At 37.5% G+C, this 16,501-nt stretch overlaps 1 protein-coding gene across 1 annotated transcript; it reads left to right on the top strand.

Annotated features, from left to right (window-relative positions):
* The first annotated feature begins 14,951 nt into the window (after nucleotides 1–14,951).
* On the top strand, nucleotides 14,952–16,153 carry LOC131055710 (heat shock cognate 70 kDa protein-like). Its single transcript, XM_059212213.1, has 2 exons — nucleotides 14,952–15,341; nucleotides 15,413–16,153. Exons 1-2 carry the CDS (start codon nucleotides 14,952–14,954, stop codon nucleotides 16,151–16,153), a joined length of 1,131 nt encoding a protein of 376 aa, XP_059068196.1.
* The last annotated feature ends 348 nt before the right edge of the window (nucleotides 16,154–16,501 follow it).

The raw sequence follows: 16,501 nt of genomic DNA, 5'->3' as shown, positions 1-16,501 counted from the left end.
TGTGATAGCTCCATCTGCTGTGCTAGATGTTCCTCCTCTAGCGTGTTTCCCGCCTTCCTGAAATATTGATCAGCAAGATCGGAGGGTAGATGACGTGCTAGACTAGTTTCATTACCATAGCAGACTCTCTCCTCCTCTCTTGATCTCTTTTGTTACTTCTTCTATGAGTTATTCTCATTCTTCTATTTGTTGTCCTTAGTGTTGTCTACTTCAGGACGATGCAAAGCATTGAGATCTCTTTTGGTCTCTCTCATGTTGACTCAAAAGACACATGTGTTCCCTTCTTCTAGGTGACCTTCCTTGATTGGGGAATGAAGAACAATTATGCATACATACATATGATATACATGAATTATCATACAGCATACTGACCCCGAGGAAAGCGAAGTCACCTCGTGCTTTGTGTTTTGTGTCTATTATCCTTGGGCTTATCTCAAACTTGGGGGCTAAATCCTTGTGATAACGTGCTCCTTTCCCTTCTCATTTCTTATATGTATCACTACCTTAAAGCAATCACCCCCGATGAAGCGTGTGTGATCGCTTTAACGTAGGGGGGCATACACCCCGTTCATATCTCTTCAAGATACTTGAAAATTTCTTGGCGAATTTAGCTTTGCCTTGAAAATTTTTGGTATTTTTCTTGCATGACTCATAGTGAGGGAACCTTACTACTGACAGTCATGGTTCTCCCTCGTAATCTTCCCTTTTACTTTGTCAATCGAAGTCATAAGATCCTTAGTCCACTGGGGGCTTGGTGTATCTTTCCTCCTTGACGTGGTGAAAGTTTTTCAATGTTGTTTCCTTGTAGTTTACCGGAAGTATGGGCGTACGCTTATACTCCCGCTAAAGTGGGGGCTAAATGTAGCGTCGTAAAATTGTGACACTTGCAATTTCAACTGCATTTGGGTCTTCACGATGGCGGCGCAATGTTGAACCTGAATGGAGACCCTTGAAACCTGTTTACGACATCAAAAACTGCATCTTTTTGCACCTTGGCCTGATCCTCCTTGCACCCTGCTGTCCCGGGAGGTGGGACCATGGCGCCCAGCGCCCTGGTCCCTGGCCCTATTTTGGGCCCGGTCTCTTGTTGGGCATCGGGTCTTCAAGTTTGCAATTTGGAAAATAATGCTCCTAGGTCGGCCTAAGGTCGGAAAAATCAGTCTCCTAACCCTAATTGACAAGTATATAAACTACTTTTCCCCTCCTAGAAAGGGTAAGTAAGAAAATAAGCAAGTGCAAGAGGCGGAAGCGATAGACAAATATTAAAACATTCAAGCATTCAAGCATTCCTTCAAGCAATTGAGCATTCTAGGTCTCCATTCAAGGCTAGGTGTTGCATTCAAGACAAGGATTCAACCATTGAAGAGGAGATCACTTACAACATACAACATACAACATACAACATCATTACACCTTCGCATGTAAGAATACAAACATTCTTACAACAAGGTATCAGTACTTGATTACATTACAAACATTTACATTTACAACATTCTCATTTCTTGGTTAATTCCAAAACCGGGGTTTGACCTAAAGGAAAACCCCTAATCCTTAACCCCCCAATCGTCCTCTCTTTTCTATGTGTAGGTTGCAGGTACGCGGCTGTAATTGAAGATCTGGAATCCTTGTGCAGAGACGAACAGATCCCCCTTCGTTTCGTGGATTTTTCGGAGGACCGTGTGCACTCCGGGCGCCATCGTCCCGTCAAATTTCACTCAAATTTGTAGGATAGCATCGTCTCGACATTTTATTGCTAATTTCAGGTTCGTAGCTTCATCCCATGTCCCTATCTCCATTTATAAGCGAATCTTTCTTACTTTACATGCACTCCTAGTTCAATCCTTCTATCTACATTCTTTACAAAAGAGGGTATCCTTGATGTCTCAACCCTTGAAACTCATTTAGAATCCAGTCTTGCATTGTGTGGGATTGGATCTTGTGAGTTTCAACCCCTCTTTTGAATGTTAAGTCTCTCCTAAGTGAAAACCGTCAACCCTAGTGACCTCCTTTCTCTCTCCTTGGAGTGGGGGAACACCTAGGGTTCGATTTTCCGCTTTACACATGCATAGGGTAATGATGCCTAACTGGACATGTCAGAGCCGACGATTCGTCATCGCAACAAGTAGAATGAGAAATCGGCCAGTCGACAACATTCTATTGAGTGAGACTGACTATTTTTTCGCCAACCAAAAAATTACTGCCTTAATAAAACTATATGAAAACTTGTAAAACAGAGATAGGATTTTGTAGGGACCTATCTTGTGGCCCTGTAGGTTCAAACGGATTATTAGTAGGTGCCACGGATTCCAAGTTAGGGCCCATCAAAGTTTGACAATTTTTAGCACTTAGGGTGCTCAAGGGACGATGCCGGTAGGGTATGACCCCGAGCATTCGATCGGGTGGGGGGGGAAAATAGGAGCATGCGTACGGTAATAATGCCTAACTGGACATGTCGGAGCCGACGGTTCATCATCGCAACAAGCTAAACGAGAAATCGACCACGCGACAACATTCCATTGAGTGAGACTGACGATTTTTTCACCAACTGAAAAATTGCTGCCCTAATAAAACCATAGGGTAACTTGAAAAACCAAGATAGGCTTTTGTAGGGACCTCTCTCATGGCCCCGTAGGTTCAAATGGATCATTTGTAGGTGCCACGAATTCTGAGTTAGGACCTGTCAAAGTTTGACAATTTTGAGCACTTAGGGTGCTCAAGGGACGACGCCGGTAGGGTATGACCCCGAGCGTTTGATCAAGTGGGGGGGCAAAACGGGAGCATGCGTAGGGTAATAATTCCTAATTGGACATGTCAGAGCCAACGGTTCATCATCGCGATGAGCTGAACAAGAAATCGACCATGCGACAACATTCCATTGAGTGAGACTGATGATTTTTTCGCCAACCGAAAAATTGTTGCCCTAATAAAACCATAGGGCAAATTGAAATACCGAGATAGGATTTTGTAGGGACCCCTCTCGTGGCCCCGTAGGTTCAAATGAATCATTCGTAGGTGCCATGGATTCCGAGTTAGGGCCCATCAAAGTTTGATAATTTTGAGAACTTAGGGTGCTCAAGGGACGACGCTGGTAGGGTATGACCCCGAGCGTTCGATCAAGTGGGGGGGCAAAATAGGAACATGCGTAGGGTATTGTTGATTAAATGAATTGTATTGTATTGTTGATTAAATGAATTGTATTGTTCATTAAATAAATTGTATTGTATTGTTCATTAAATGAATTATATTATTCATTATAAAAACAACACTTACGATGAAATGAAATGAATTGTATTGTTCATTAAATAGACATTATTAACCATTGTTAATTATTGGAATGAAGATTAAAGATTTCCATGATAACACCACACACAGATGAGCAACAATTTATATGATCGAATATCAACTTCTGTATATATAAAAATGTCGAATGATTACAAATGTATGTCCATACACAAATATGGCATAAACGCCAACTGAAACAAAATGTATGTCTAAATACGTGAATGTATGTCCATATACAAAATATACATGCCAACTAGACATGTAAGCATCCCAAAACTATCTATAACATCCTAAGCTGCTGATGGATCATCAAAATCGATCCTCTTCGCCGCACTGCTCGGCTCTGAAGGATCCTGCACAAGAAAAAAAAACCATGATTAATATTAGTTATATTATATAATTTACATTCGAAAAGTTAACATAAAAATGAACTATTTAATTGAATAATTCATGTTTTCCACATTTTCTCTTCATCTTTGCAGGACTCTTGATGTATGTCTTTGGTAGAGGAGGTATGTTTTGAATATTTTGATACACAACCTACATATGTTCAGAAACATGAGATTGATACAAGTTAGCATATGATTGTCACTGATAATAACAAATTATATCTACTAATCAAATAATAAAATAAACACACATCTACTCGAGGCATCTCTTCTTCTTCAGGTATACTGGGTGTAGTCATCAAGGATGTGAAGCCAAGAGTTCTCTGTATATATACACAACAAGTATATGAAACTATCAATCTATGTCTAGACATGTATAATCACTATAAGTTATTTAAACTATTCATTCAATCATATTTGCATTCAATTACCTTTCCCTTGTCTCCAATTGCACTACCAGATCCTAGATCACACTGCACCGCACTCGTGCTACTTGTCCCCTACAAGAGTAAAATAAGATATACATGCAAGTTACTACATAGTCTAATTAATACAAATATAAATGATGAGCATGTATGTACAATAAAATACAAATGACTAGGTGCAATAATATATGTACCATCAAGCTATCGAGGCCAAATGAAATGGCCGACAAGGTGCCCCCCTGAATCTGTCTCAACTCATCCTCGATCATCAACTGTTAAATAGACCATGTAAATAAAAATTAGTACTTAATATTATCTAATTTATAAATATTTAATTAAAATATAACATGAACTGTGAAAACACAAATCTTACCAATACATCATCAATGTATGATGATGGTGCCTCCTCGCCTCTAGCATGTGAGGACTCCCCAGGGTATCCTCTAGTCTATGTAATAACCTCTGGTGCATCATGCATCTCATGCACCTCGTAATCTGCACTATCCACAGCAGGATCAACGGGCTATCCACTTGGACCCAAGCATACATGCCCACACATGACACAACTATGGGGCATGCATATGTGTGGAGCCGAGGATGACGTGTCACCGACACCAGATGCATCGCTACCATCAAGAGTAGGCTGAGCTACTGACGCAGCCTGAGAAACCAAAAGGCTACTCAAAGAGTGAATAGCCGATATGGTCTGTGAAGCCGCCTCACAAATGATATCAGGATGCTGAACTACAGGTGGGGGATCAACAGGAGGAGGGGGGACATATGGGCCCTGGACTACTCTGACTGCCCCAGGTCTATTTTGGGGCATACCTAAACCTACACCCTGGAAAGGTTGGATGTCAAAGTAGTTCACATGTTTGTGTAAAACAAACTCAGCATACAATTTTTTTATGAAATAGAAGGGGATATCAAGATTGTTGTTGGGTGGTTTGTCGAAAACCATCCACCAACGATCCTAAATTTTTTTCACAATCCCATCATTTGTGCACCATTTGATAGAAAGTTTTGTTTTTTTGGGATCTACGGGCTGACCAGTACGGGGATTGACAAACAATGAGGCGATTTCGGCTTTGGATATCTCAAGATCCTTGATATCCTTATACGACAAGCCATCTGCATATTTTTCCTTCATAGAATCTCGCCACAAAAGGGTGACATCGTGCTCCTCAGTCATGGTTTCCATACTTTTTACGATCGACATGAGAGGATCAAACAATGGGTTTAGATGAGGGATCCTACGATATACTTCTGCAATCCCCCTCAATTCATTCAAATTTTGTGCAATCAAATCTTGAATTGAGGGGGGGTTTGGCAAATGAGGGTTTGGTTGTTGCAGTTGTGGTTGGTCAGTGTTTTCATTGTTTTCCCCCATTTCTAACCTAATTTAATGTAAACAATTAAATTTAGTTAACAAATTTAAACAATCAAGCATTTGATTTAATAAAAACCTAGTTTTCATGAAAAAAACCATATTTTCAATGAAAAATCAAATAAACATTCACAAAAAATACAAAAAATGAATGAAAATGATTCAAAACGACAAAATTCTTACCTCGAAATCTATTTTTTAGCAATTTTTTGTCAAAACACCGGATATCGGATGGAGCGGATATCGGATTTTGACGAATTTGCGCACCCTGTGAGTTAAAATGGCTCATGGGTCTGTCACTGTCGAAATATAAAAGTCTCAGAAAATCAGATATCTGCCGATTTTATCGGATATCCGATTTCAACACTTAAATTATTTTTAAATAACATATATAATATCATAATATATTATTATATTATATAATACGTATTGTATTATATTATATATATTATAATATATAATATAATATTATATAATATTATATTATATTATATAATATAATACAATATTATATAATATATAATATAATATTATATTATATAATATAATATTATGTTATATTATATATAATATTATATTATATTATATTATATTATATTATATTATATTATATTATATTATATTATATAATATGTATTATATTATATTATATTATATTATATTATATATAATATTATATTATATATTATATATAATATAATATAATATTATATTATAATATATAATATAATACAATATTATATAATATATAATATTATATAATACGTATTATATTATATTATATTATATTATATATTATATAATATAATATAATATTATATTATATTATATATAATATTGTATTATATAATACGTAACATATAATATATTTTTTAAATTAAAATTACAAATAAAAATCGGATATCGGATAAAATCCGTTATCCGATTTTATCCGATATCCAATTTGCATAGGTAATTACCAAGCCAAGGTGTACTGACACCCAAGCCAAGCAAAAAGTCAACACAGATTTTTCGTGTTTTTAGGTGAGTGAAGAAGGCTATTTTTTTCACATCGCCACTTTTTGGCCCCCCTTGATCCTGCACTAACCTGTTCAGTTTTTTAACTAGTAAAATACCTTCAAGCAAAGCATATGCCTCTACAAATTTGCTAGTGCCAGGTGGAATAGAAGCTTATTCCAAAGCAAAAACACACCCTGTGTGGTCCCTTATGCATACTCCTACTCCCGCATCACCCGGGTTCCCTTTAGAAGAGCCATCAAAATTCAACTTGAAATGTGTTGAATCTAGGGGACACCATTTCACTTTATTTCTATCAATTTTACTAGTTCTCACTCTCGGCAAGCAAGGTGATAGCCCTTCCAGCAATTAATAACTTGACCATCCTAGGAAGTAAACTCCATATTTGGATTGAACTGATTTGATACATGAGCATTAACTAGTTATGTAACTGATTGTTCAATGTGATTGAAAACATTAGAAAGAGGAGATGTTTGCTTTCTAAAAATACACTTATTTCTTTCCCACCAAAGTGACCATACTACTGTGGATGGGATCACTTTCCAAATGCATGCAAAAATAGAGGATGGGTATAAGACTGGCCATGACTGGAACAAATCCCATACGTTATTTGGTAGAGGGATGCTAAAGGAAAGCTTAGCAAGCACAAACATCCAACAATAATGAGCAAAATCACATTGGAGGAGGAGATGATCTAACGTTTCACTATGCTCACCATAAAGTACACAGGCAAATGGGTGTGCAATATTCAATTTATCAAGTCTCTCACTGGTAAGTATTCTCTTGTGTAAAGAAAGCCAAGAAAACATCCTTGCCTTAGGAAGAATACTGTTGTTCCAACAAAAGTTATAAGCTCCTTGTGGAGAGGATTGAATAGACATCTGATGAATTGCCTTATACCCTTCCTTGATAGAGTACTTTCTGTTCTTCGTAGGGCACCATATCAATTTGTCCAAACCATTAGAGATAAAAATAATATGGTTCTTGAGAATCAAAGAAAATTTTACCTTTTGATCCGGAGAGATTGGGAGTAAATCTGGCTTCTTCCAAATGACACGATTTGAAGGCTTCTCAAGATCATGTATGTAATCATAAAGGTGAGATCCCCATTGAGAGATAAATATAGGGATCACATCTACTAGAGATTCCTCAAGATTAATAGGGGGAAGACCACTCCATGAATCATGCCAAAAGTTGACATCTTTTCCATTATATACTTGCCACGATAAATATCTAGTAATCACATTCCTAGAAGCCATCATGAAGTTCCAAACTGTAGACCCTGATGGAGGATCAAGGATAGTAAATATACGTGATGGGGTAGGATATTATAAATAATTTGCTTTCATAATTTGACACCACAAAGCATGTGTTTTTTCATAAATATTCCAAACCAATTTTCCCCCAAAGGCCTTCTTCCTTTTTGAAAGATCGTGTAGTCCAACCCTGTCCGTACATTTACTTGGAGTCATTTTGTTAAGAGACACAAGTGGGATCTTTTTATCTTCTGATAGATTACCTTTCCAAATAAAATTTTGAATAATTTTCTCGATATGGGAAACAACAAATTTTGGTGCTTGAAGGACTAAAATGTAATAGTTTGGGATTGTGGCCAAAATCGTTTTGACAAGAAGGATTCTGCCTGATAGAGATAACCATCTAGCTTTCCACATAGAAATTCTTCATTTTAATCTATCAATCAAAAAATTCCAAAAAGAAGGTTTCCCTACTCCCATAAAGAAAGGGATACCCAAGTATGAGGATGGAAGAGAATCCACTGTAAAGCCCAATGTATGGATAATGTTGTTAGACACTATTTTAGGAGTATTAAATATGAAAAATTTAGATTTCTGAGCACTGATTTTCTGCCTAGATTTGGAAGTATATATGTCCAATATTTTCTTAATATTCCTTGCTTCTTGAATATTGGAACATCCAAATAAAAGTGCATCATCTGCAAATAAAGTGTGAGTGATAGAAATTGAGGTATTAGGAATGCATATCCCCTTCTAGAGACCCAGAATCAGTTGGTTATTGACCAATCTGCTAAAAGCTTCTGCCATGATAATGAAGAGAAAAGGTTTTAATGGGTCACCTTGTCGAACTCCTTGAGTGGCTCGAAAAAAACTAGAAGGATTACCATTAATAATAACTGAAAAATGTGCCCCAGAGAGGCAATTTTTGATCCATTTGCACCACTTATCCGAAAAGACAAACTTTTTAAGCACTCTCAAAAGAAAAGACCAATATACTTTATCATATGCTTTCAACATGTCTAATTTAGCTATGAAAGCAGAGGATTGTGAAGAGTTAATATATATAATATATTATTATATTATATAATTATATAATATATTATTACATTATATATATAATATAATATAATATAATATAATATTTTATAATCTAATATTATATTATATATTATGTATTATATAATATATAATGTAATATAATAATATATTATATATTATATAATATGTAATATATAATATTACATTATATTATATTATATATTATATAATATGTAATATATAATATTACATTATATTATATATTATATAATTTTTTTTTAAATTTAAAATTACAAATAAAAATCGGATATCCGATTTGATTAGGTAATTACCATGCCAAGGTGTACTGACACCCAGGCCAAGCAAAAAGTCAACACGGATTTTTCGCGTTTTTAGGTGAGTGGAGAAGGCTATTTTTTTCACATCGCCACTTTTTGGCCCCCCATGATCCTGCACTAACCCAAATCCTCCCACGATCAGAGGCTCATAGAAGCTCTGGAAAATAGATCCTTAGGTGTTCTAATGCCTCGTTTGTGAAAACGTAGAGCACTAACACCTGGGATTTTGGCCAGTGGTAACCCTTGCACTTGAAAAAGATGTGACCCCCAGAGGTTGTGTTGATTCATGGATATCCCGTCACGAAAACCATCACCCGCCCATCGAAGCCAAGGCTTGATAGCTTCCCAAGAATGCCAGATGCTTTAACCATAAAAGTACCCTGGATTTGAATGGGGTCTTTCATAATGAGCAGGGTTTGAAAACCAATCCCCTTCCAAGCCATCCTGTTGGCAAGAAATCCTAAAGAAATGCAATGCTGAAGAAGGATTTTCCAGGTCTCGTCGCTAGATAAGGCTCTGATAATCCATTTAGCACATAAGGCAAGCCCTTGTTTCTGGGTAGAAATAAGGTCGAGCCCTCCGGACTCCTTGGGAAGACAACAATAATCCCAAGCGACCCTGTGGAAGCCTTGATGGTCAGACCCAGGGGCCCAAAGAAAATCTCACCGAAGTCTTTCCAACTTCATGTAAGAGGCCTTAGGAGGAGCCCAACATGAGGAATAATAGACATGGGTGGCAGCGAACACCTTAGAACAAATTTGGAATTTACCAGCCAGAGAGAGAGGCTTGGTAATCCAGTAGGCCTACTTTTTCTCAATCCTAGCTAAAACAACATTTCAAAGATCCACAAGCGAAGCTTGAAAGGCAATGGGAATGCCTAGAAAGAGAAAAAATTCTCCATGATGAAGCCAATTCTAGTCATATTAAAGAATCCAAGGCGGGGCAGGAAGAAAAGACTACCTATAACATTGCATCTTGTGCCATTTAATGGCTGAACCAGAAGCCAAGCAAAAGGTGTTCAGACATTGAAGAGTGGCATGCACATTGTCTTCTTCCTCAATGAGAGTGAGGAAGGAATCATCTGCAAAGTGACCATTGACAAGTTGAGAAGGTGACTTAGGAACGGAGATACCGCGGACACACCCAATAGAGATAGCATTAGCAAGTAAGTAACCAAACCCTTCCGTCGCAAGAACATATAAAGCAGGAGCCAGAGGACATCCCTAGAGAATGGATCTGAAAATGCCAAAAGCCTTAGACTGCCAGCCATTAATGGTGATACAGGCTGAGGCATCTCCGAATAGCATCTAGATAGACTGAGTGAATCTGGGACCGAAGCCAAGGGCTTTGAGCATAGCCAAGATAAATGGCCACTCAATGCAATCATATGCCTTAGAGAAGTCAATCTTAAGAAAGATTACCCATTGTTTAGAGTGTCTGGCCCAGTCCATCCCTTCCCAAACGACAATAATATTGTCCAAAATAAACCTGGACTTGATAAATCCAGTCTACTCCGGACGAACAACAAGAGGTAGAAGATGGCGAATCTTGAGAGCCAAGGCTTTGGCAATGATCTTGTATGAGACATTGAGCAAGGTAATAGGCCTCCAATTGCTAATTTCCTTTGGATCCCTAGCTTTAGGGATAAACTTGATGTTACCTCGGTTAATCATTTTTCTTAGGGATTGGGAATGAAAAGCTTCTAGATAGACCTTATGGAGGTCAGGACCAACACAAGGCCAAAGAGCTTTGTATAATTCACAAGGGAAGACATCACACCCACGGGCTTTATTATCTGCCATAGAAAAAACAGCTTCCTTGAGATTGTCAATGGTCAGTAAGAGATCACAGAAGGCCTGTTGAGACTTGGAAAGGCATTTGGGAACAACTACTAAGCAATCTTGCAAAGATTGGGCTTTGGTCAAAGAGTCTCTCTGCGTTGTGAACACCTTCTCATAATGATGGACAAAGGCTTGCAAAATATCAGGCAACTCAGTGAGAAGAGCTTGCCCCTCTTTGATTTTCTTGATCCCTATAGAGGTATGACAAGCACGCAAAGCTAGGAAAAATTCCTTGGAGGCTCTATCGCCCACCTTGATCTAGTGTAACCTGACTTTGATTTGAGCTCCTCTAGTAGAATGGCTATCTGCAACTTGTTTCTGATGGCGAAGTTGGGCTAAACAAAGTTGTAGGTTAGAATCAAAAGGATTCAAGGCCAGAGCTTCTGTGGCAGCACATAGATCTTTGGTGGTCACATCATACAACCACCTACGGTACATGACAAGTTGTCTACCATAAATGCACAGAAACCTTGTAGAGCGGATGATGGCGTCATGCTACCACACAATCCAACTAGTGTGATGATGAGCCCTTGGCTCTAAATTCCAAACCCTTTGAATGTGGGCCATCATGGTTTGATGATGCAGGAGAGACATGTTGAGGCAGAACTATGTTTTGGAAGGACGCTGCCTAGCTGGCTGCTATTCAATGCTAAAATTTACGGGGAAGTGATCGGACAGTGTCACATCAACAAGAGGAGTGATAGGTAGATCTTGATCTTCAGAAAAAGAAAAAAAGATTGTGCAGTTATCATAGCACGATCAAGCCTTTTAAGAATTCTGTCAGAGTCAGCTCTAAAATTAGACCAAGTGTGCCAGACCCCACCAGGGTGGCGACGGTTGGTGTTGGGGTCGAAAAGAACCAACTTATTATGCATATATTACTAGACTTCCCGCTCACCAACTATCCAGGGAAAAGCAAAAATTTAGTCCTTATCGATCGCCACCTCAACCATATTGAAGTCCCCATACATGACCCAAGTTGCAGGTGGCAGATTGTCAGCAATCCAATGCCATAGATATGATCTATCAACCACATCATTAGGAGCATAAAAATTAACGATCCCAACAGAATGATTATCATTTGACAACAAAACCCAGATGACACGCTGCATTGGATCAAAACCATGAGAAATAACTGCAGAGAGCCAACAAGGTGAAATGAGTGTAAGAATTCCACCTCAACCAGCTTCATGCTGGGAGGCAAAAACAAGGCTATCCAGCCAAATAACACGACATGCAGTATTGAACATGAAACCAACAATTTTGACTTCCTGGAAGCAGAGAACATCGAGGCCTACAACACGTTGACAAGCATCTCAAACATAATACTTTCTGGTGAGGTCAATGAGACCTCAGACATTCCATGAGATGTAATTCATGAGAAAAATTGCATATCTTCCTCATCCCCAAGAGAGGAGAAGCTATTGCGGAAAAAATATGAATCCCCACCAGAAATAACTCGTCTTTTTTTCTAAACCACCATCTGCAATCTCGGCACGCCCAGAAGGGCTATGAGAGTGGCGCAAAGAGTATGGAGCAGAAATCGCAGACGCAGCCTGAGGAGTGCGCACCCAAGGTGGTTGAGCGACACCCTCAAAAGAGTCCTTCCCCTACTGGTCAGGGTTTGAAACCGAAGTAGAAACCGCCTTGGTAGACGGTGTCTGTGTAGGAGGTTCCACCATCGGCTGAGAACTGGAACCGACAAGAGTTTTTTGGGCCCAAGTTGCAAAGTTTTTGCCTTTGCGAACTACAGTGGTCCATTCATCCTTTTTAGCTCCCTCCATAGGTCGAGAGATGAACTCCTTAACAGGGGGTTTTATTTTTGGAGTAGCCAAGGGACAATCCTTGATCTTTTTTTTTGCCGACTGGCACTGATAACAAGTGTTGGGAAGGTTCAATTAAAACACCTTCTGGGTGAAGGTATTGCCTCCCACTTGGATATCAACAGTTTCTTTCAGGTTGCATGAAAGGTCAACCTCAACGCAAACCCTTTTTTGAGGGCGAGCATTAAAAAAATGGTCTAGCTTAAGGCAAACAAATTTGCCAACAGACTGAGAAATGGTTTGCATGAAAGGCCAACAAGGCAAAGGAAGACCAGGGAACTCAACCCAGAGCGGTACCCGCAATTTTTTGTCATCTGAGACAAAAAAGTTGCGAGACCAACACTGAAAAACCAGAAGGGAAGACCGAACAGTCCATGGCCCATGGGAGAGGATAGCCTCAACATGGGAAGGGTTCGAAAAGCAAAACAAAAAGAAACCCTTCGTGAGACTTTGGACGCCATCAAGCCGGAATCCATGAGGAGACCAGGCTTTGGCTAGCCAATCACGAAGCATGCTTTCAGGAGGGATCCTACCCACAAAATATCCTATCAAAGTGCATTTTTGAAGCCACTCACAGGCATTATCAAAATCTTGAACATGAAGTACAACATCGGGCAAGGACATACCTCGTGAAACACTTTCAAAACAAATTTGTGAGGGCGCTTGTTCTGAGGCGCCATGAGGGTCCGTCATAGCAACTGCAGCACCAGCATCAACTGTTGGGCTAAAGTTGGTCAAAGCCATAATAAACGCAAAAATCCCGCAGTAAATGCGGTCTGAAGAAAGCAATACGTAATACGCAACCTCAAACCCTAGATTCAAAAATTTTCAGAAAAATTATTACCTATATTTTCATAAATATAAAAATAATAAAATTCATATATATTTATATAGAAAAATCACTTTAAGGTTATCAATAAAAAAACAAAAAAAAAACAATTTAAAATAGACATTTATTTTTTAAATATAAACAAATATTAAAAATCCTATAAAATTTATCATTTCTATAAATTTACTCTTATAACACTAATTTCTAATTTTAAAATATAAAACTCAATCACCAACTAATTATTATTATTATATTGCAGGGTAGATATAATTTTTTAAAATTTAAAAATAGGAATGTTATATTATAAGACATATTGACTTATTTAAAGTTGTATGCCTCCTCAATCACTCCTAGTTATGTATGCCTACGTCATACTTGTTGTTATCATCATTTATTTAAAGAATATTTCTGGTTGTCTGCATATGAGAAATCCATTTTTCAAAGATAATTTTAAGTTTTTGATTTTTTAATCTTTAAAAACATTCACTCTTATCATTGTTTTTAAATATATATATTTTATTACTAATGCAAATTTATAATTAGAGAGATCAAGAAAAAAATAGAATATAAATATTTTTTCATTTCTAAAATACTTTTAATAAACTTATCTTGAATATTTAAATATAAATATAGAAATTTATATTTAAATGTAATCATATTTTAAAGATTTTTCTTTTTCTTTTTCTTTTTAACTTTAAAAGCATTCTTATCATTGTTTTTTATATATACTCTGTATTAGTATTGCAAATTTACAATGAGGAAGATCAACAAAAGTTATTGCCATTACAAAGATCCAGAGAGTTACTCCTAGACTGTAATTTGTAAGTCATATCCCAATTTTTTCATATTAGTTGTTGAATAAATGTTTTATTTGATAGAAGAACAGAAACGAACAAATGACATAATTTGCTACAGAAATTATTTCTTTATTTAACTTGTTTTCCGAATCATTATATAGTTTCTCAGTGTTTTTTCTAGAATTTATCATACACAAACATGCAAATTAAAAACTGTAATTTTTATTACAGAATCCCTGTTTGACTTTCATATTACTAACATAACTGTCTTCTAGCCATCGTATATGCCCACCAGATTTTTTTTTATTAATTGAGTTTAAATCTATAGGAAACTGAGGAATAAGTTCACTATTAACTTCACATTAAAAAAATTGGCCAGTATGCAATGAACTGAGATGGAGTGGATGGACAAAATATGGTTACGGCGGAGAGTGAAGAGTGGTCCAGGGAGCAGTAAATGGGGTAGTTTTAATTACATTTGCTATGAAAATTTTCTAAATACTCTTTTTACATCCATGCAGAATAAAACATGGACATAGACATAGACACAAAGGAGAAAACTAAGGCTATTGGCATTGATCTTGGGACAACCTACAGCTGTGTGGGAGTGTGGAAACATGATAAAATTGAAATAATTCCTAATGACGAAGGAAACAGAACCACTCCCTCCATGGTTGCTTTCACCTCCAATGAAAGACTCGTTGGAGATGCTGCCAACTTTCAGATTTCAACCAATCCGAAAAACACAGTTTTTGATGTCAAAAGACTTATTGGAAGAAGATATAGTGATCCTTCTGTGCAGTCTGACAAAAAATTGTGGCCATTCACCATCGTTGCAGGCAAGAATGGCAAGCCTATGGTTGAAGTGGCTTACAAAGGTGAAAAGAGAGTATTTGCAGCTGAGGAAATCTCGTCCATGGTATTGGCTAAAATGAAGAAGATAGCCGAGCAATACCTCCAGTGTGATGTAAAGAAAGCTATGAGGGAAAGGAGCTCTGCAAAAGTGTAAACCCAAATGAGGCAGTTGATTATGGCGCAGCTTTGCAGGCAGCTGTACTGAACAAGGAAAACATCAACTTAGTCTTGGTGGACGTCACTCCTTTGAGTCTTGGAATTTCAGTCAACAATGGTGTCATGGACGTAGTAGTTCCCCGCAATACTCCCATTCCTGTTCTAAAAGAGACGTATGTCACCACTCTGTATGATAACCAGACAGGTGTAATTTTTCCAATTTATGAAGGCGAGAGATCTTTGGTTGAACACAACAATCTGCTGGGCGAATTTTTCCTCAGTGGGATTCCACCTGCCCGGTGTGCGGTGCCACAGATTAGAGTTTGCTTTGAAGTGGATGAAGAGGGAATTCTTACAGCCTCTGCCCAGGATGTGGGAACAGGGGCAAACAATCAGATTACTGTTACAAATGAGCGTGAGAGACTGAACAAAGTAGAGATAGATAGAATGGTGGCTGATGAAGAGATATTCGGAAAAGAGGATGAAGAAATGGCAAAGAAGCATTGGGCCAAAAACACTCTAGAATGTTATACTTGTAACATGAAAAGTAGGGTGACAGTGGCCAAGAGCAATGGGACGATAACAACAAGATTTGCAGATGCTATCACCGGGGCACTAAATACTGCTGAGGAATGGCTGGATGAGAATGATGATGCAAAAATTGAGGAAATTCTAGCCCAATTGAACAAATTGTCATTGAAATGTTGGTGCTTAACATAAAAGAAAATACTTAGGTTTTGTTAGTAAATTAAGATTTACATTTAATAAATTCCAGATAAAGCAAGCCAATGTATTGAATGTAATTTGATCAGAATGATTATAATAAAATCCTTTTTATTTTTGTTATTATTTGCAATGTAAATTTTCAATATTGCTTTACATTGGTATCAGAGCAATAAAGAGGTAAAAATGGAAGTGGGATGAAAATAATGGTGATTCGTCTCAGAGAATAAAATATATGTGAATTTTTGCGTAAATTGATACACAACAACAACAACTATTCCCTACCAAAATCGTGTGATTCGTATTGGAAGGAGAAATTGCAGTGCATACAATTTAATCACTGTT

The sequence above is a fragment of the Cryptomeria japonica genome, chromosome 10, assembly GCF_030272615.1.
Source record: "Cryptomeria japonica chromosome 10, Sugi_1.0, whole genome shotgun sequence".
NCBI classification, from domain to species: Eukaryota; Viridiplantae; Streptophyta; class Pinopsida; order Cupressales; family Cupressaceae; genus Cryptomeria; species Cryptomeria japonica.
This window is presented reverse-complemented; position numbering and strand designations above follow the sequence as displayed.